We start from the raw sequence: 19,268 nt of genomic DNA on the forward strand, positions 1-19,268 counted from the left end.
AGGTTGAGTGGGTGGTGGATTGCTTGGATTTTGGGATGGCAGCTCATTGCCAAGAAGGCATAAACTGCACAAGGAAATTTACGTGAATGTGCCGCAGGATAAGGGAAAAGCTACTGCGAATGCAGTTTTCACTTAACGGCAAGTGGCACATAAATTTCACCAAGGACGAAAATACACTTCACCAGAAACCAGGCGTTAGGTGAGTGGGTGGTTGGAAGGGCCTGGCAGTAAGCGACATTTGGTGATAAGTGGACAAAATGTGCATCGCTCTGATTTGCCGCTCTTGGACAAACAATCTTGGCAAATATTTGGTACCAAGGGCACTCGGGTAGAGGTCAACTGGTGCATGAAATTTCGAGGCAGGCAAAGCAGCTGCAGATTGCAAAGCAGCTGCAAAACCGGCAGCCAAAATCAGGTCCAAAAAAGATGCTTGAGTCGGCTTGAATCGCGGGGAAGAATATCTCTGAAGCCAAATTATTTCCACACTGTGGTTAAGCAAACGTTGCACCTTTAATGCCGCAAAGAGGTTAAAAGTTATATTCTATCATTCTCTTTACAGGCTACAAAAACATGAAGCAGTTTTTGGGTGAATCGCTGGCGTTTTGAGCGCGGCTGCAGAGGCGCTAGAATAGCGCCCGTGACTTGAAGCCTTACGTTCATTCCCACCTGCAACCATGATGCGGCACTCCAGTTTACGCCTTATAATTGGCGGCCTGATACTCCTCCTCTTCGTGCTTCATGTCTTCAGCAAGGAACAGGGATCTCATTCCCACAAACGCAGCCATTCGGCGAAGAGATTCTCGCGGGACTCGAACTCCGCACGTGAGCGACGCCCAAACATAATCCTCATTCTGACCGATGACCAGGATGTGGAGCTGGGCTCCCTAAACTTCATGCCGCGCACGCTGCGACTTCTTAGAGATGGAGGAGCCGAATTCCGACACGCCTATACCACCACACCCATGTGCTGTCCGGCGAGATCCTCCCTGCTGACTGGGATGTACGTCCACAACCACATGGTGTTTACCAACAATGACAACTGCTCCAGCCCACAGTGGCAGGCCACTCATGAGACGCGATCCTATGCCACATATCTCTCGAATGCAGGCTATCGCACCGGCTATTTTGGGAAGTATCTAAACAAGTACAATGGATCCTATATCCCACCAGGTTGGCGGGAGTGGGGAGGACTGATCATGAACTCCAAGTACTACAACTACAGCATCAACCTGAATGGACAAAAAATCAAGCACGGTTTTGACTACGCTAAGGACTACTATCCGGATTTGATAGCCAATGATTCGATTGCCTTCCTCCGCTCCTCAAAGCAACAGAACCAGCGGAAGCCAGTGCTGCTCACCATGAGTTTTCCTGCACCACATGGCCCCGAGGATTCGGCTCCTCAGTATAGTCATCTCTTCTTTAATGTGACAACCCATCAGTAAGTAAATGCCTTAACTACTAACAGCCGATACTAGGTCAACTTAATTCGTTAATTAATAAGTAACAAGTTGAAATTAGCGTTTCCTGGTATATAAAGTACTTATTATTGCATACGCTCTTAAAAAATATTTGGATTTCTGTTTCATCATTTGTTTCGGTTTGGCAAGTTTCTTTCTTTAAATATGCAAACAAATTCCCGCCCTGAACTCCAACTGGCCGAGTCTCTATGGTCAAGGAAATCGATAATATTGTTCTTTCTTGTTTTCAATAGTTTTTAACATTTACTTTGCACTTATAGCACTCCATCGTATGATCACGCCCCAAATCCAGACAAGCAATGGATCCTGAGGGTCACGGAACCCATGCAGCCTGTTCACAAAAGGTTCACCAATCTTCTCATGACGAAGCGCCTGCAAACGCTCCAAAGTGTCGACGTTGCCGTAGAGCGGGTTTATAACGAGCTAAAAGAACTCGGAGAGCTGGACAACACGTATATAGTTTACACTTCCGATCATGGTTATCATCTGGGACAGTTTGGACTTATAAAGGGAAAAAGTTTTCCGTTTGAGTTCGATGTCCGTGTGCCGTTCCTTATCCGTGGTCCAGGGATTCAGGCCTCCAAGGTGTAAGTAATTTGACTTTTTCGAGATCTTGAAGCTAATGATAAATTCTCCGGCAGGGTCAATGAGATTGTTTTGAATGTGGACCTGGCCCCCACTTTCCTGGACATGGGTGGTGTGCCAACGCCTCAGCACATGGATGGGCGCAGCATACTGCCACTGCTTCTGAGCAGAAATCGCGCTGTCCGAGACAACTGGCCAGATAGCTTCCTCATTGAAAGTTCCGGCAGGAGGGAGACAGCTGAGCAGATAGCCGAATCTCGTGCCCGCCTTCAAATCGAAAGGCGAAACATGAAACTGGTCAACAGTTCGCTGCTTGAAGATTTCCTTGAGGGAGCAGGCGAAAGTACCACCATTGTTTCGAGCAGCAGCACCGCTGCCACATTGATGAGCTCAACCGCTCAGCAGCCGGAGGATGGGGAAGAGGAAGTGGAAACGGACAACGAAGAGGATGATGTAGACGGTGATGGTGCCATGGACAGCTCAGCAGCAGCACTGGAAGAAGATGACCTCGACGATGCCGCCTTCGAGGAGGGTGATGAAGAGCTTGATCAGGAGTTTCAACAAAACAACGATCTTCCACTGGCTCCCTATATAACCAAGATGATGCGCCTTAACTCGGAGTGCTCTGACCCGGCGCTACTCAAAAACTGTCTACCTGGGCAAAAATGGAAGTGCGTCAATGAGGATGGACGTTGGCGGAAGCACAAGTGCAAATTCCATGTAAGTATTTATATAAAATTTTTTGGATGGTAGACCTTTTTATATTCAAATGTATAATTTATTTCAGCTCCAGTTAGAGCATCAGTTGGCTGCGATGCCCCGGAAGCAATATCAACGTAATTGTGCCTGTTTCACTCCCGACGGAGTAGTCTATACCAAGATTCGAGCCCCATCTGCTGGATTGCATCGCGTCAACAAGCGCACACATCACGGCCCAGGAAGGCGTCGAAACAAGCGGGAGGTCTTCCACACAGAGTTACCTGACGAGATGGAGGAGCTGTTGGATCTCCATCAGGTGGTAGATCAACTTGTTGATCATACGCATCGCAGCAAGCGTGATTTGCCCGCAAGCAGCAACGAGACTATTGCCCAGGTCATCCAGCAGATACAAAGCACCCTGGAGATCTTGGAGCTTAAATTTAACGAGCACGAGCTACACGCATCCAACTCTAGTGGAAACTCATATGATCGGGGAGAAAAGTACCCAAAATCTGGTGGCCATCGGTGCTTCGTGGATGCGATCACGGCTAAAGTGAACTGCTCAAATGTGATATACGACGACGAAAAGACGTGGCGTACTTCACGTACTCAAATTGATATGCTGATCAAGCTTTTAAAGGACAAGATTGGCAAGCTGAAGGAGATGAAGAAGCAGTTGAGGGAAAGCAATAAACAGGCCTTGGCGGCTGGCAGAAGAAATGATAACCGATGGCGTAATGATCCCAATGTGTTGGATAGCGGAGCCGGACCAGAATTCAACATGAGCTACTTTACTGAGATCAGCAGCACGCCAAGATCAAACGTCGTAGGTCAAAAGGAAGTATTCCGAGGATATGAAGGTGCAAACGTATTCGATTCATCGGAGCCAACGCAGTCGCATCGGTTTACACCGCGAGCAGAATGCTATTGCGAACCAGATGTAGGCGAGAAGTAAGTATAGCAATTTAATTGGATAATTTGGCCAATCTCACATATTATTTTCCACCTTTAGCCATGCAGACTCTAAGGAAATGGCGCGTGAGGCACGCCGGAAGCTTAAAGAGGAGCGACAGCGCAAGAAGGAAAGGAAGCGCATTAAGAAGGCTCGCCTGGAAAAGGAGTGTCTGTCCGAGAAGATGAACTGCTTCTCGCACGACAATCAGCACTGGCGAACGGCTCCTCTCTGGAACGACAGTCCATTTTGCTTCTGTATGAACGCCAATAACAACACCTACTCCTGCCTAAGGACCATCAATGGCACCCACAACTTTTTGTACTGCGAGTTTACCACAGGCCTTATAACCTTCTATAACCTGACCATTGGTAAGAGGCCACCATCAATAAATTAAAAAATAAAAGAAAAATATTTATGGATTTACTTTCGTCCCAATTAGATCGCTTTGAAACGATAAACCGTGCAGCAGGTTTAACGCCTGGAGAAAGATCACACATGCACGATGCTTTAGATCAGTTGAAGGGCTGTCGAGGACGCAGTTGCAGCATCCGGCGACACCAGAATCACCTGGACGGCGGATCCAGTGCTCCACTACTGCCCATCAATCAGGTGCACCGCAACAACAAACGAAAGCACTGTAAGCCTCTTAACTGAACAAATTGACAAATGATTTGTTATTTCCTGTTCCTCCTTGTTTCAGCTCCTCTCGCGGGTGCAGTTGGCAACTATGCCTTCGTAGGCCCACGACTGGATATGGAGGGACTGCCTCCGATAAAGCGGCGAAAGCTGTCCAAATACAACAGGTAAGTGGTGTCGACTAGAGTTAACAGAACACAAGTGCATCTTGTTATTCAAACTGTTTCAGATTGACTGGCTCGCAGCAGTCGCACATGAAGCGGCGTCCCTGGAAGCAGACGCCCCTTCAGCAGTCCCCCAGATTCTTGCGCACGCATTCTGTGACACCAGCCCAGACCTAAAGATTCGGCTGGACCTAGACACCACACATATCCAATGCGTATCTTTTGTACCTTGCTTGCCCGCTTCTAATCTTCGGTTTGCCCCATTTAATGTTTTCACACATAAATAAGACTGTGTTTTAATCTATCTTCTTATATTTAGATTTCTTTTATCAAACTGTGTGTAGTACAGTCCTTGCTACATTTGGCTTGCAATATTTATAGTTAGAGCTACATTTTTGACTAGCTCCTAGGCCACCTAATTTGTACATAAATTTAGTACCGAAATTTTACGTAAACTAAATAAATTATTTAGCGAATTGGTTAAAAGTTAAATTAGTTGAGCATACGTAGCAAAGATTTTATAAATTAAAGCGAACCCAAATGAAATTGTATTTATTGGCCAATGCTAACGGAAAAATGTTATTGTGTATTAGGGAACTAAAACCATATTTATGTCGAACTAGATACGTTCTAATTGTTAAGTACCCTACCCGAATTCCCAAAGACGTTTTGTAGCAGTCCAGCTTAAAATCGAACAAATATATGGTATTTGCCACGTTATAAATGTCATCAAATTAACTCAAGATTAATATAATAATTAATATAATTATTAAAGAGCGATCCAATAAAACTGCAAAGAATTAACTTTTATCACGAACAGACTTAGTACCATTATTTATTGTGGTGTTGGGGAAAAGTGAACATACTTTTAGGCATAGCCGACCTTTATTTCGCCTCGTAGGCAGTACAATTTTTGTAGAATTCCATACACGAATAAGTAATTTTTAAACAAGTATTCTTAGTACTTCTTGAAAACTGAGTGTATGTAAATAAATTAGTTTTTAATGACCAACTCTTTAACTAATAAGAGTGATCTTAACGCATATAAAACGAAAGTTCAATTTCGGAAATAACGTTTACTCACTACCGGTTATCAGAATCTCAATCAAAACATACAAGTTATATTTTTTTTGCTCACATCTTGTTTTTAGGCTATCGCATACCACTGCTTTATATGATTTACTGGCGGCACTCCTCTGTATATATGGTTCAAGAGCTCGAGTTCAAATGATAATATTGCCTATCAGCCAAGAATATTAGAGATTAGTGGTTCCGTTTGCCGTTAAGCCTTTAGCCCCACGATTTTGCCACACTTCATTGTGTGTGCACTCCGCTGAGATAGTCTTGATAACATCTGGGAGACGGATAGCGAAGGCGAAGAGAGAGTGATGCGCACCCGATAAGGTGATTTCCGTTGGATACAGCGGGGTGGGGTTGAGTTCCCAATAAGCTGAGCATCTTTGACATCGTCATTGGCAACAGCACAGATGTAAATAAGATCACCCGATGGCGCTAATTGAGCCACCAAGATGTTTTCATCGACAGCCGATGTTTACCGCCTGGCAAATTCACACTTGACACTTGACGCGCTAATTTCCGCTGCAGCCCGGACATTTGGGGATCGATGGGGGGGGGGGGGGGGGGGGGGGGGGGGGGCATGATGTTGGGCTCCAGCGGAGAACATGCGCTTATCGCAGTTATCAAAAAACAGAGAGATAGCGGTCCGTCTGGTGAGAAACAGCAGCGGGGCCAACTCGGAAACCGGTCTGCTGCGAGTTTTGTGGAGATATCGTGTAAAAAATGTACGCAAGCAACGAAGCTATCAGCTGAAAAATTGTATTTATTGTGGCCAATGCGACAAAACAAGACGATCACATGATAAACATATACCTGGCAACAAGGCCTCGTTCACAAATCCAAGCCACTTTACGATTCGCAAACTGTAGAGCAGTAGAGATATCGTGCTGAAATTTCACAATGCCGAGAATCGCACTCCCAAACGGGGCCTGCCGGCAATCTGATGGTGGAACTTTATGCCCAGGCACGTACTTAGGTTTATAGCGGATATTCTCGAAAAAATTCGTAAAAGCAATCAAACTTCAGAATTCAACCCAATTTGAAATGTCTGAAATATTTGTTTAGAGCACGTATAAACCGCTTACTCAGCTAATTAAGATACTATTAAGCCAAATTTTGAAATTAAACATACCTTAGCCTTATTGACATATTTTATTAATCAATCGATTTGGATTTGCTAATGACTTTTTCAATCTGATATCTCAGATCGATTGACTCAAACACGAGTATCTTCACTTTGTTACACGTAAGCGCTAACCACTGAATATGGGCAAATTTGATTTTCAGTTAATATGAAACCTAATTTACGACTGATCATTAATGTCGAATCACTAATTGTATTTATTGTTTAAGAGGAAAAACTTGTAAAAGCTACTTGAACATTAGAAAATATTAATAACATTTTATGTAGTTTCCTTTTTGAATTTTCTGGTTTTAAGTATAAGTTCACAAAAATAAATTATTTGTTTCTCTAAACTTTTGTATGTTATGTAGATGTCATAAATGTTATAAAACTCATAAAAGGCTGTGAAGGCCACAACTGACGGGCATAGATAAGAGTTCTACTTCTCTTATGCGTTTACTACTTTTTGACCCAGTTTAGCAATTGCATTTAATGTAAGGAATTAATCGATTCAGTTTTTTAATAATATATATTTTGTTTCTACTTTCACTATTTTTACACAGTACAAATATATAATACACATAAATACATATACACTTAGTATACCAAGGTTCTGCTGACCAGGGTACAAACTAGGCGTCCTTCTTGGGGTGTGCTTCAAGCAGTTTTTGGGTCACCTGCCGCAAGAGCTGCAGCTGCTGTTCATAGTTGTGAACCGTGGCCAGCTCCTCAGCGTGGTTGTGGTGGTGTGGATGATCATGGTCGTGCTCGTGGCCATGGGTGTGGCCCGATGCCGACCTGGTCTCAGTCTCAGTCTCTTGGTGGTTGTGTGTGTGTGTGTCCGACGAGGAGCAACTGCTGTGGCTGTGGCTATGACTATGTCCGCCGGAAGCTGTAAGCGGTACGGAAGGTTAGTTACACGTTCTAGGGTTGAACAATATATGCTGTTAAGAATGCCAATCCTTATCGGGTAGACCCTATTTCCTCATGGTGATTTACACACTTCTCTCTTGATTGCTTAACATTTTTTTCGTCATGGTAGCATGGGAATTCAATTCCAACAGCCCACTTCCAAGCAATGATTTATGAGCGTTTTGTCCTGCCTTATCTGGCCCTAGACCGTATAAAAACCTATCCGACTTTCGGTTAATCACATATTTGCTGCCTAAACTTCTCGTCTGATTTTTTATCCCGTGCTCATCAATACAAATGCGAGTGCGGTTTTCACGGTGCTTTTTCGCATGGGCAACCCCCTGAGTTTTGCGAGATGACTTCATGGCAGGGACGGGATTTTTATTTCACATGTACTCTAGGTACACAGACTGACACACCGTCTTGTATATGAGTATGCAAAATAAATCGCAGCAAGGTCTGTTACAAGGTCAACCACGCAGCATTTAGCAGATCAGCTATATAGAACCAGTTCCCAATTCCCCCGAATCGATTCCGGTTAAAGAATGTCATCTGACGCACCCGGCGACGATCATACTAAATACCGTTAAGCCTGGTTATTAATAAGTATCAGCGATTAAAGGATTAGTGATTAAAGCTTCAGTCTCTAAAGTCTAATGTGTCTATGCAATTCATAGAAATCAATGTAAGTGATTACAAAAAGTACAAAACAATATTCCTGGTTAAATAGCAAAATTTAAACTAATCATCATTGGATGTAAATTTACGTAATAAAAAGCAATATATAATTAATTGCAAACTGCCTTAAGTGACAAGACCGAGTCGTATTTAACATCGCAAATTTCTGTCTCACTAAATTTGCACTACAATTTGCATATTCAAAGGCCCCAACAAGTAATTATTATTTAAATGTGGTACTTACTCAACTGCTGCAGGCCAAACATGACAAGGAAGCCGACGAAGAGGGCCAAATAGGCACGCAGACCAGATCGATTTTTCGAGAGTATCTCGAAGAACACCACGTATATGAGCGTGCCACAGGCGAATCCCTGCAGTATGGCGGAGACCAGACTGGGTCCGGATGTCTCCTGGCCGTGATTTATCAAAATCCCGATTCCGATGCCCAGCGGGCTAACCACCGCAAAGGTCAGCACATAGAGAACGGCCAGTAACATCCGGGTCCTGGCCACGATCAGCTCGACGCCCACGCAGAAGGCCAGGACCAATTTGTGTGCGGAAACGGCGCCGAACATAAACCACACCGAACTGGCGGAACCCTCCAGGCCAATGGCCATGCCCTCAAAGAGTTCGTGCAGCGACAGAGCGGAAACGATGAAGAGTCCTCGCAGAGATGAAGCCAACATGTCCCCCGCATCGGCATCGTCTGCGATTACTGGTAGGTGGCTATGCCCATGTCCATGCCCGTGGCTGTGTCCGTGTCCATTAGCTTGTTGCTGTGGCTTGGTAGCAAACTTTTGCTGCTCCAGATCGTTCTGCAGGAGATTCTGCACCGACAGTGTTCCAAGTTCAGCGGTGCCAGCCAAAGGCGCCGGTGGGGCAGTGGGTGTGGTAGCGTTGCCTTCGGTGGGTTTCAGCAGGTGGCTGTTTCGGATGCTGTGACCCCGCTCGAAGGCGGCGCCAGCCTCATCCTTCTGATGATGATGGACATATGTGTGCATGGCCTCCTCGATGAAGTACATGAGGAAGAAGCCACAGCACATGAGCAGCTCGGCCAGCGGAAAAGTGAGCTCCCCGATGATCTCGCACTCCTGCAGCTCTTCGACGACCTCCTGAACTTCGGGCAAGAGATGGAGAAAGGTGGTGGCCAGTAGGACGCCTCCTCCAAAGTACAGCAGGCACTTGACCACAATGGCGGATCGTGCATTCGTTTGGTTTTCCGTCCAGCGATAGCAACGGTTGAGCAAGAAGGGAATGGATCCGCAGATCGCGCTGGCGCAAAATAGCACCACCATGGCTGTGACCTTGGCAACCAGAACGCCACTCTCGTCGTCCTCGTCATGATCATGATCATGATCATGATCATGGTCGTTATCATCGTGATCCTCCCCGTCGTGACGTGATGTCCAACGGTTGGACGGCTCATCGATTTGCAGGAAGCACTTGAGGAAATTATTCACTTGCGTTTGATTCATGTTGCTTTTGTTTTCTGTTTGTTTTGTTTCGATTTTACTTGGTTTGTTTGGTTTTCCACAGATCTCCCGAACCAGCTAAAAGACTCCGGGCTCCGGCTCTCCTCTCTGACCACTTGTGGTCGAAAACAAGCAGCTCTCTTGGCTAAAACTGTTATTCCAGCACCAGCAGCATGTGTCGCGTTTGGAATCTCAATCGACTGGGTTGTGGGTTGGGCTCATCTGGTTGGGCTGGGTTCTGCACTTGCATGCCGCTTTTCACTTTTTCAGTCACTTTTCTTTCACTTCGTTTGAGTTACGAGCCTGTGCTTATTGGTAGTACTGATTGGGTTGGATTGGTATTTAGGTAGGTTTCTGCTTTTTTCTAGCTGCGCACAGGTGTTGAGCGCTTGAGGCGACCTCGCAGACTGACGGAGTCGGGATTTGGTAGTTCACTTGAATATCTTGCGCGGGCTCGACGCTCCCGTGCTCCAATGCTCCAACGCTCTTTCCGATTCTCCCACTAACGAAGACCAGACATGAGCAGCAAGTTAAGCAGGTAAGTAGCAAGATAACTGCTTTTAAAGCTCGCTCTCCCACTCGCGAACGTTCACCTGTGCGCCGCTGTTTCATTTGGCAATAGCGCTAATTGTCTTGGGCCCAGCATAAATATATACATATATATACACATACACATATTGGCATATACAGACAATGCACAAAGGCCAGAGTAATTGAGTAATTGCATCCGTTCACTTTGGGCAGCATTAAAAGGCGCCTGACCTTAGCCAAGATGTAGGATCGCGACTTTTACTTTGGCGCTATTAAGATGGGCGGAAGCAAAAGCTCTGCTTTGCGGTCTGGGTTTGCGTCCCGGCTAATTGGTAGCACATGTAACTAACGGTTAGCAAAGTAAGCCTTAATTAGGGTTGCCACCTCTAAAGCAGAAAGTCTTTCCATCTTGATTAAATGAGGCAATGAAAATATCATTTGTATCAACTAAAAAGATGTATTGTAGATAGTAGGTATGGTATTCGTGAAATTAAAATCAATTGTTTTTTGTAACGGTTATAACGGAAACAAAGGCTACCTGAAAAACTACAATTTAATCGTGTTTGTGAAATGAGTCGGTAAAACCAGATGGGAGCGTGGACAGATCGTGAGGTATCTGTTAAAAACCCATGATCTATTAATTAGTATAATCAAGCACACCGTAATTGGTCTAATTCTTTTGTTTTTTTGTTGCACAGCTTATCATTTATAGTAATTTACTGAACAAAAAAATGCATCAATTAATAAAGCAGCTCCATTTATGGCCAAAAAAAACACAAACTTTTTGTAATAATTTTTCATTTATTTTGGTTTTAATTTTTTCTTGGTTTTTTTTAATTTTCATATTTTTTTCGTTCTTTTGTTGGTTGTTTTTCTTGGTTTGCTTACATTGTTTTAAGTTACCATTTGTGTTTGCTGTTATACTTATACATTAATAATAAACCATTTTTACACAATAATTCTGTTGTTATTTTACTTTATTCGCGTTCGCAAACGATATAATGCCTACAACATTCCTGTTGGAAAATATTTCTGAGTACGTCTTCGCTCGCTTTCTTTTTATTATTATTTAGCTCTATTATAATTAAATTGTTTCGCTTTACTTTTGTGTTAAAACTGCTTTGCCGCAGTTAACAATGTTAACTGCTATACCTGCAAATAGCAAAAGGCCTGCGTGCACTGCTTGCTTGCCAACCATTAAACGCTTTTTGTTATCTTTGATCTGCTCCGCACTCTGTCCTTTTTGAGTCGTAAATATGTAAATTTCCGTTCTTGAATACATTAATCATCAATGCATGGGTTATTTTTCATCTGGTTTTGGTTTTGTTTTTCAACATTTAAAGTCAATTATGTATGTATATTTTTTATAATTTACTTTATATAAACTAGTGCGGTTTTGTTGTTTTTCGGATTCCATTTTCGTCATAGAAATATTAATTTTAGCGTAATTTGTTTGTGTATCTTTAATATTTCATATATAATACAAATGAGTTTTTTAACTATACAGGAAATTTTGGTTAATTGTTTATGCAATGTTATTCATGTAAAATATGAAATTTGATTTGCTGGTTTTCAATGTTTTTCCTGCTTTTATATACTTAAAAGACTGCAAAAAAACACGAAAAATTTGCATTGTCCTTGTATAGTTAATGCTATATTTGTTTTCCTCGTTATATGTATATTTGTAATAAGTATAAAAAATTTGTTTAAAATATATATTTCCACATACAATTTATTGATTTTAGCTTTACTTTTCGCGTTTCATGGAGAAGTGTAGAGAAAAATCAAATTCGTTCAGAGTCGGAGATGTGTGTTTTTGGGAAGTGGGTATTAGCTGCAGGCAACTTTTTAGTAGTTTAGTACTCATATCACGTAATATCAAAGAAATGGCTCAGTACATTAGTATTTACCTATCAAGTGATTGATCTGTGCGGAAACTTGGTAAGTTTCCTAACAATTTATTCCGCTAACTTCGCACATCATAAACAAGGAATTATCTAGGAAACGATCCAAAATTAAATGCTCCAAATTAATTCGACTACCAAAAGCGATTTCTACATTTTGATTTATCCGATACATAGACGTGTATATATATCAAAATACTTGTGTATATATATGTACATATTAGGTATAGAAAAGTGCATTCAAAACAGAGCTAAACCAAGCTGCCTATTGATTCATACTGTATATCTAGTACATCATATAGCTATATACATATAGCCATTATCAGACAAATAGCGAATGTTTTGATCAATAAATAAACGGGTATTATTTTTCCGAGACGATTGGTACTAACAATAGATTGACAGGGTTATTTAGAACTTTTTAAAACCATTTTATTAATAAAAAACCATAAACTTGGATCGTTTAAGTACTTAAAACATCTGCTTCTTTTTAGGACAGTAAAAGTATATCACATCAACAAACCATTTTTATTTGGTATTTGTTTTCGGAAAACAAGTATCCCCTTCAGGATCTGAAAACAAAACCGATTAGCCAATGTCTTCCCACCAAGCTAATCTTTGAAATCACTTTTATTCTCTCCAAATTAAATTTCTTTAAATGGGAAGCCCATTAATCGAATTGTGTGTTATATATATTTTTTTTTTAATATTTGGTTGGGCACGGAAGCATTAACTATTGATTTCTTTTGTTTGCAAAATAATGACTTCCATATTTTCGCTCTTTATTTTTCCCCTAGCGAAAATTTAGGATTTCTCTGAAAATATTAATTTTTAGTCTCCAGGTCGTGTTGGTCCTATTCTCAAACAAAAGTCAATCGAAGAAGAATGGTAGAATATGGCGAAAGGTGGTATACGAATTCCATTAACACTGCATTGAATTCAATATACGACCTTTAATGCCTGACTATTTATCTGACGATGGTACACGTATAACGGCTAAGGTGATTTCATATGGCTTCATACATATACATACATATATTAAGTTGAATAGTTTTAAAAAATTATGTTTATTTTCGCTTTCTTTTCTTTCATTATAATTTACAAGTTTGTTGGTTGCGTATAAATATGTTCTTCTTTCTCTCATTAAATGATGCTGCACTAGTTTTGTTTTTGTCTCTTTTAATATGTATATAATATATAAATATGCTTTAAGTGGTGTTTGTGTGTTTAAGTTTCCTTCAGTTAAGAGCAATAGGGTTCTGAGGGGTATTGATAGTGGTAGTGGTTTTGGGGAGCTTTCTTTCCGATTCCCTTCACAAGACACCGACGGGAGGAGCTGCCCTGGCTGTGAGTGATTCTGGCTTGAGTCGCCGTGTCGATTCTAGTCGTTTTGAATTACGTTTGAATTTTGTTTTCTTTTTTATTTATAATAGCATTAATTAATAATATAATTAATAATTATAATAATTTATATAATAAACGCAAAATTGGTAAATAATAAAAATAATAATAAAATACAATCATTACAATAATTAATCAAAATTGGTTGCATTTTGTTTGTTTTTACTGTTTTTTAGTGTATTTAATGTATACGGGGTTCATTTGTTTTGTTTTGTTGGGTTTCGTTTAATATTTTTTTGTTGCTTTCTGCATTTTGCATCTGGCTTTATATTTATATAAATTACAACGGAAGTGTCGGTGTGTTTGTAGTTGGTGTTGGCGTCAACATCGACGCGGATGGAGGATAACGCAACGTATGCTGCGACGTTGCCTGCTGGATATAATCCTGACTCGGATTATTCAATACGCTATCCCGTGAGTTTGAATGTGAAGTGGCACGCAGCAGGGTGACTGCCTCGCGTTCTGGACTACATTGTACACCGTCTAGTCATTTTTGGCGCGTCGATTTCTTCTTCTTTCGTTTAAAGAAACAACAACATCTGGAATATAAGGAACCACTGGAGACAGTTAACCAAGGGACAGAAACGAGACGGATTCGGATTCGGATACGGATTCATAGGGGGAGACGTAGGCATAGGCAGAGGCAGTGGATTGGTCGGGGGAGAAAGAGAAAGAGAGAACGGAAAACGGAAGTTGCACATTAAAAACGACAAAGCAAAAAATTCTTTAAATATCTTGTGGATCTGTTAATCAATGTATCGATATATTCAGAAAGACTGCTTTCCAAAGCATACGTATTATTTTTGGTTTGTTGCTGGCATTACATTACATTACATCGTCTAAAACAAATAACACACCCCAAAAGATATGCTATGCAATTTCTTTAATTTACATGTAATACGCTACAACCGTGCCTCTAAAATTCTCCATTCTTTTATATCTGAGTATCTATAAACAAGTTTATTTTGTACAATGTTTTCTCTATACAAAGGTCAATCTGTTCCGCGACACATCTATCATTAAGCTACATATCGATATACCGATTAATTGACCGCCTGAGTAACACATACTTTGTTTCATCGACCACTTCGACTTCCGGCTGCTGTGTGATGGGCGTGTTTGAGTGTCCGGCCGTGGGATCGTCCGGATTTAGTTCGCCATTCGTGGAACTCACAACCTGCAAAGGAATGTTAAAGAGAAAAGAAAAGAAATACAATTGTAACATTAATTTCCATTCGTTTTTAACTTTTGTACTAAACATATAGTACGAGTATGTACAATAAGAAGTGATTATACATAATATAACGATTTAAACCGCTTTTTTAAATTACTAATCAAAAAAGAACCAGTTTAAGTACAGTCGATTTAAAAGTATCGATTGGATTGGCAGTACAGACATCACACAGAACAAAACTGTTATACAAACAACGACTTTCTTGGCAGCACTACAAAGCCAAGTAGACTACGAATGAAAAATTTTTAATTTTGCAATTTCAATACCTTTAACGGTTTGGAAAGGATTAATAAATATGAAGACCTATTTCGGAGATTGCCTGGATTGTCAGGACGTTTGGCAGATCATACATTTAGATGATGAATGGGCACAGCACAAGATCAGAGGACTAGGACAGACAAGTTATATTTCAAATACCTTGGAAAGCCCATTTAAAAGGAAGGTAAACAGGGTTTGTCTTGTCTTATGTCGTTTAAATTTAAAAAGAAGCTGTAGATGTGGTATTTGGGAGAATAGTAGAAGTGTTGGTGGTTCGTTGGTGTCCTATTTCTTAGGGTCGTCTTCGGGATCGCTTTTCTCATAATAAGCATCAAAGGGGCTATCATCATCCGAGCTTGAATCTTCAGGCAATCTCTGTAATAAGTTGTGTTTTGGTTTCGAATTTGATTCGATGCATCAAAAGTGGTCTTTTCGGATCGAAATAAATGCCAATGATTTCACTTTATGAAAAATGAATTTCCTCCAGCCGAATCTATTTATTGTTATAACTCTGCGGATATGTAAAGTGATCCATGCGTTTCTAGAATAGTGTTATGTATTGTGTGGCATGCAGTCAATAACATATACCGCTAAGTTGTGTTGGTTAATGCATTGCTAAAACTTGCATTAGTACCGTGCACAAGTAGAGAAAGGCTACGTTTCTTCTTTGTTATTCATGCAGATTTTATAAGGATCCTCTAGCATCAATCTTTTCAATGAAGGAATACTCTAGGTTCAAAAATAAGAGGAAGATCCGAGAAAAACACCCAAGAAGAAACTAACAAAACGTGTCGGAAAAATCAAATCAAACGTAACGGAAGTGAAATAAACTATAGTGGAGAGGAGTAGGAATAACACACGTTGGGAGGAGAGATTGTTGTTCAGTACCTTGTTGAGCTAATGTAGAGTAAATCAAGTGAAAACATTAGAATTGAAAAGGCCAAAAATATAACAGTCTGCGATAGATAATGTTTCGTTGTAATAGTTATAGAAAATATATTTAGGCAATTATGTACAGAATCACAGTCGAACAAGAATTCAATAACGTAATGAGGCGAATACAAATGTCTTTTATTTATATGTATGCTATGTCTTGCCAAGGAGCTGAAGTTTGCTAAGTTTGGATTATGTATGCACAAATACAGACTGTAGACTGAGCGGGCGAACGAGCGACATAACAGAAATAAAACGGAAACGGAAGAAAAGAAAAATCTTTTGTACAACACTGGCCGGTTGTCGCAACTTACCTGTACTGAACCATGCCGATCGGCCGGCGTTAGATTGCCCAGTGTTGCCCCCGGCTTTGGCACATCAGGCCACGCAGCAACACCTCCTTTGGCATTTGTCTGTGGTTGGGTTATGGTGGTGGTGGTTGAAGTGGTGGTGAAGGATTTGGACAGTTGGTTTTGATTATTTTTGTTCGGTACAGTTCAGTTCGGTTTGCGATCAGGCAATTGGTGGAAACGGATTTATGCAATTTGTTCAATAATTAATTTCAAGTTTAAAAAAAGTTGTATTTCTGTACAACATAGAGACAGACAGCTCTAATATTATATGCTATTTATAATTTAGGGATTGTGAGTGAGTCTAAGTAAAACTAAAGCAAGTCAAGAATGTGCTACAATAAAACCATAAAAAAATGTAGTCCATACAACAATCAAAGGCGAATTTAATTATAGTAAACAAGGGTTAAGTTAATAGCAAAGATTTAACCAAATTATAATAAAAATAATTTACAAATACCGTTCACCGATCGATTGAAGCATTTCTGTGCATTTTTAAAACTAGGTTAGTCGAGCATCTCTACCATCAGCTTTTCGATATTCTATATATTTCAAGCAGATATTTTAAGGCTTTTCCTTTTCAACATCCTAGCCTAGTATTCGCATTTTTCTCACTAAGAAAATGAGAATTAAACCCAAAGCATTTATAAACCTAGCAATGTAATCTACAACCAGACGTATATGTATGCTTAAAAGGAGTAGAAGAGCACTTTATTTCACACTAACCATTACAGAGATAATTTTCAAGTCTACAACGTCTAACCTGGAGTATTATATATTCTTCATTCTCATCATCAACTTCGTCATCAAAATCAAAATAAGAAACATCCTAAGTTTTATATCAAATGTGTGTTGGGAAGAAAAGTAGGATCAAAACAAAAGCGTTGAGCATAAGTAGAGAAAGAAGAGCAGTGAATAACGAATGTTAGAAGTAAAGAACTGAGTAACCAAAGTGAAAAAAGTTCGTTAAAGCTAGTATAATCAAGGATAACTGTTTATATCTTATAAACATATAAAATAATCAATTTAAATTTTGTCTGTGATCGAGAGTACAAATTTGATTCCTTTTCGGACTACTTAAGAAAAATGTTATTATATACATTACCTTAGCCGTAACATTATGACGATCTTTATTTGGTGAAATGATGACTTCATGGCCAGTTTGCAGAGATCCGACGGGCGTTGACTGTATTATGTCAGTGATGTGAATGCATGTATTAAATTTGATAACATGTTTATATATAGATGATTCAGTGGGTTTTATTAACACACAGAGTTACACGCACATGAAACGGTGGTGACAACCGAAAAAGAGAAGAGATCAAGGAGAGAAGAAAAGTGCTGTTATAAATGGCTTCACTTGGTTCCTTAAGTTTGTGTCATTAATTGTTTGTACTTAACATACGATAGCTTAACCACCTAAAGCAACGAGCTTACACACTGACAACAAGCCTTGACCAGCACTGAAAATGATCGAGCGTCATACGTAACTATGCAGTACTGATTTAGCTATAGAATTCAAAGATATATCTTGCCATTTGGGTTTCTTTTTTGTACCTTGTCAGACTTATTTTTGGCCAAATGCGAAGGCGGTGCATTCTTTATGACTTTCATTTGGTCCAGCTGTTCCTTGGTCTTAAAATCGAAACAGGAAAGGGCTTTAATATCAATACCGCTAAATTTTGGGGAAACACTTTTAAATATTAAAACAGCATTTTTCGGAGTTGATTATGGGTCTTTACTGTTTATATTGCGCTTTAATTTAAGATTCTATCTTGGATGTGGGTAAAGGCACTTTATAAAAATATATATTTCATTCAATTCGGTGAAGGCGGTAAAGTTAACACATGTCGTTGGGAACAGGAATCAAACTAAGAACAAACTGAGCCCAATCTTCTTTGCAGCAGCGGCGGGTGGCGGAAAACTGATAGCGCGACAGCAAGGATCCTGCCATGTTAGTAGTTTGTTACATTGACGTCATACAAACCGATAATTCCATGCGGCTTTCATTCATTTTTGGGTGAATTAAAATCATTCTTAGTGGGTTTAAAGGGCAATGGCGGCGGTTGGCTCAGTCAATCGATTTTTGATATCATGCTTGATACTTCCATCATTAGAAATGATTGTTCAGTTACATGATTATTAACTTAAAATATTTTGAGATTTCGAGACGTTATGGATATCAATTTATATATTTCTAAGTGCTTGCAATTCACTATGTCTCCTATGAATTAGATTAGGGGTCACGTTTTAGAATTCGGTGGTATGTTTTTTGGGAGTCTTAATGTTTAAGAACGTGTAATTTAAATGGGGTAGACGAATATATAGCTCACCATTGTCTTCCCTGTCCAGTCGAACTCGCCCTCGTCGGTGTAACCCTTACGATCGAATAAGTCTTGAAACAGTCTTCGCAGAAAATCATAGTCGGGAGTTTCGAAAAAATCTAACCGCCGTACATAACGCAAATATGTCGCAAACTCTTCCGGATGTCCATCACAAAGCACCTGGGTGTTGGAAATAAGACGTTAGTTCAAGGTTTAATGAGATTAAAGGAATTTTTGGGATATATTTCACCTCGATGGGCGTTGCTCGTTTCGTATCACCGATTTTTTGATATCTCTCCTTGAGTGTATCAGCCTTTAGGCCTTGCCACGGCAGTGAACCCCTTAAGAAATACATAAACATATGTCCCAATGCCTCCAGATCATCGCGTCGCGACTGCTCACGCCCCATGTGCGTGTTGATTGACATATAACGTGCTGTTCCAGTTAGGGATTTATGCTCCCGATATGGTATATGCCTATTTGTATCTAAATCAATGTATTCTTTGGCCAAACCGAAATCTGTTGATGATATTATGTTTAAATTTGCAGTA

General features: G+C 40.4%; 3 protein-coding genes across 33 annotated transcripts in view; 1 reads left to right on the plus strand and 2 right to left on the minus strand.

Moving 5' to 3' along the window:
* LOC6727849 (extracellular sulfatase SULF-1 homolog) overlaps positions 1–5,337 on the plus strand; it is a 28,490-nt gene extending 23,153 nt beyond the window's left edge. For both annotated transcript variants that reach the window (XM_016176601.3, XM_016176600.3), the window contains 8 exons: positions 560–1,441; positions 1,742–2,068; positions 2,123–2,786; positions 2,854–3,716; positions 3,778–4,088; positions 4,160–4,357; positions 4,421–4,523; positions 4,586–5,337. In XM_016176601.3, the coding sequence (XP_016034431.1) occupies positions 675–1,441; positions 1,742–2,068; positions 2,123–2,786; positions 2,854–3,716; positions 3,778–4,088; positions 4,160–4,357; positions 4,421–4,523; positions 4,586–4,697 (3,345 nt within the window). In that variant the 5' untranslated portion in view covers positions 560–674 and the 3' untranslated portion in view covers positions 4,698–5,337. The remainder of the gene's footprint in view (positions 1–559; positions 1,442–1,741; positions 2,069–2,122; positions 2,787–2,853; positions 3,717–3,777; positions 4,089–4,159; positions 4,358–4,420; positions 4,524–4,585) is intronic.
* Positions 5,338–7,249: 1,912 nt separating this feature from the next.
* On the minus strand, positions 7,250–10,301 carry LOC6727850 (zinc transporter ZIP1). Its single transcript, XM_002103169.4, has 2 exons — positions 8,555–10,301; positions 7,250–7,612 (listed from the first exon to the last, which is right to left on the minus strand). The coding sequence occupies exons 1-2, from the start codon at positions 9,783–9,785 to the stop codon at positions 7,353–7,355; spliced, it is 1,491 nt and encodes a 496-aa protein (XP_002103205.1). The 5' UTR covers positions 9,786–10,301; the 3' UTR covers positions 7,250–7,352.
* A 2,964-nt stretch (positions 10,302–13,265) lies between these two features.
* Positions 13,266–19,268, minus strand: part of LOC6727851 (casein kinase I) — a 29,953-nt gene continuing 23,950 nt past the window's right edge. For 7 of the 30 annotated variants that reach the window (XM_039295510.2, XM_039295512.2, XM_039295511.2 and 4 more), the window contains 8 exons: positions 18,968–19,236; positions 18,727–18,897; positions 17,951–18,028; positions 17,499–17,579; positions 17,157–17,222; positions 16,358–16,456; positions 14,689–14,795; positions 13,266–14,175 (listed from right to left, as the gene is read on the minus strand). In XM_039295510.2, coding sequence (XP_039151444.1) covers positions 14,106–14,175; positions 14,689–14,795; positions 16,358–16,456; positions 17,157–17,222; positions 17,499–17,579; positions 17,951–18,028; positions 18,727–18,897; positions 18,968–19,236 — 941 coding nt within the window. In that variant the 3' untranslated portion in view covers positions 13,266–14,105. Of the gene's footprint in view, positions 14,176–14,688; positions 14,796–15,269; positions 15,486–16,357; positions 16,457–17,156; positions 17,223–17,498; positions 17,580–17,950; positions 18,029–18,107; positions 18,618–18,726; positions 18,898–18,967; positions 19,237–19,268 lie in introns of those variants that run through there. The other 23 variants (XM_039295507.2, XM_039295506.2, XM_039295505.2 and 20 more) reach the window with 15 other exon arrangements.

This window comes from Drosophila simulans, chromosome 3R (assembly GCF_016746395.2).
Source record: "Drosophila simulans strain w501 chromosome 3R, Prin_Dsim_3.1, whole genome shotgun sequence".
NCBI classification, from domain to species: Eukaryota; Metazoa; Arthropoda; class Insecta; order Diptera; family Drosophilidae; genus Drosophila; species Drosophila simulans.

Excerpts from the sequence above, each read along its gene's own strand:
- LOC6727850 (XM_002103169.4), bottom strand. The coding sequence starts at position 9,785 with ATGAATCAAACGCAAGTGAATAATTTCCTCAAGTGCTTCCTGCAAATC. Across the intron at positions 7,613-8,554 it reads GTTTGGCCTGCAGCAGTTGA|CTTCCGGCGGACATAGTCAT; the intron begins GTAAGTACCACA and ends TACCGCTTACAG.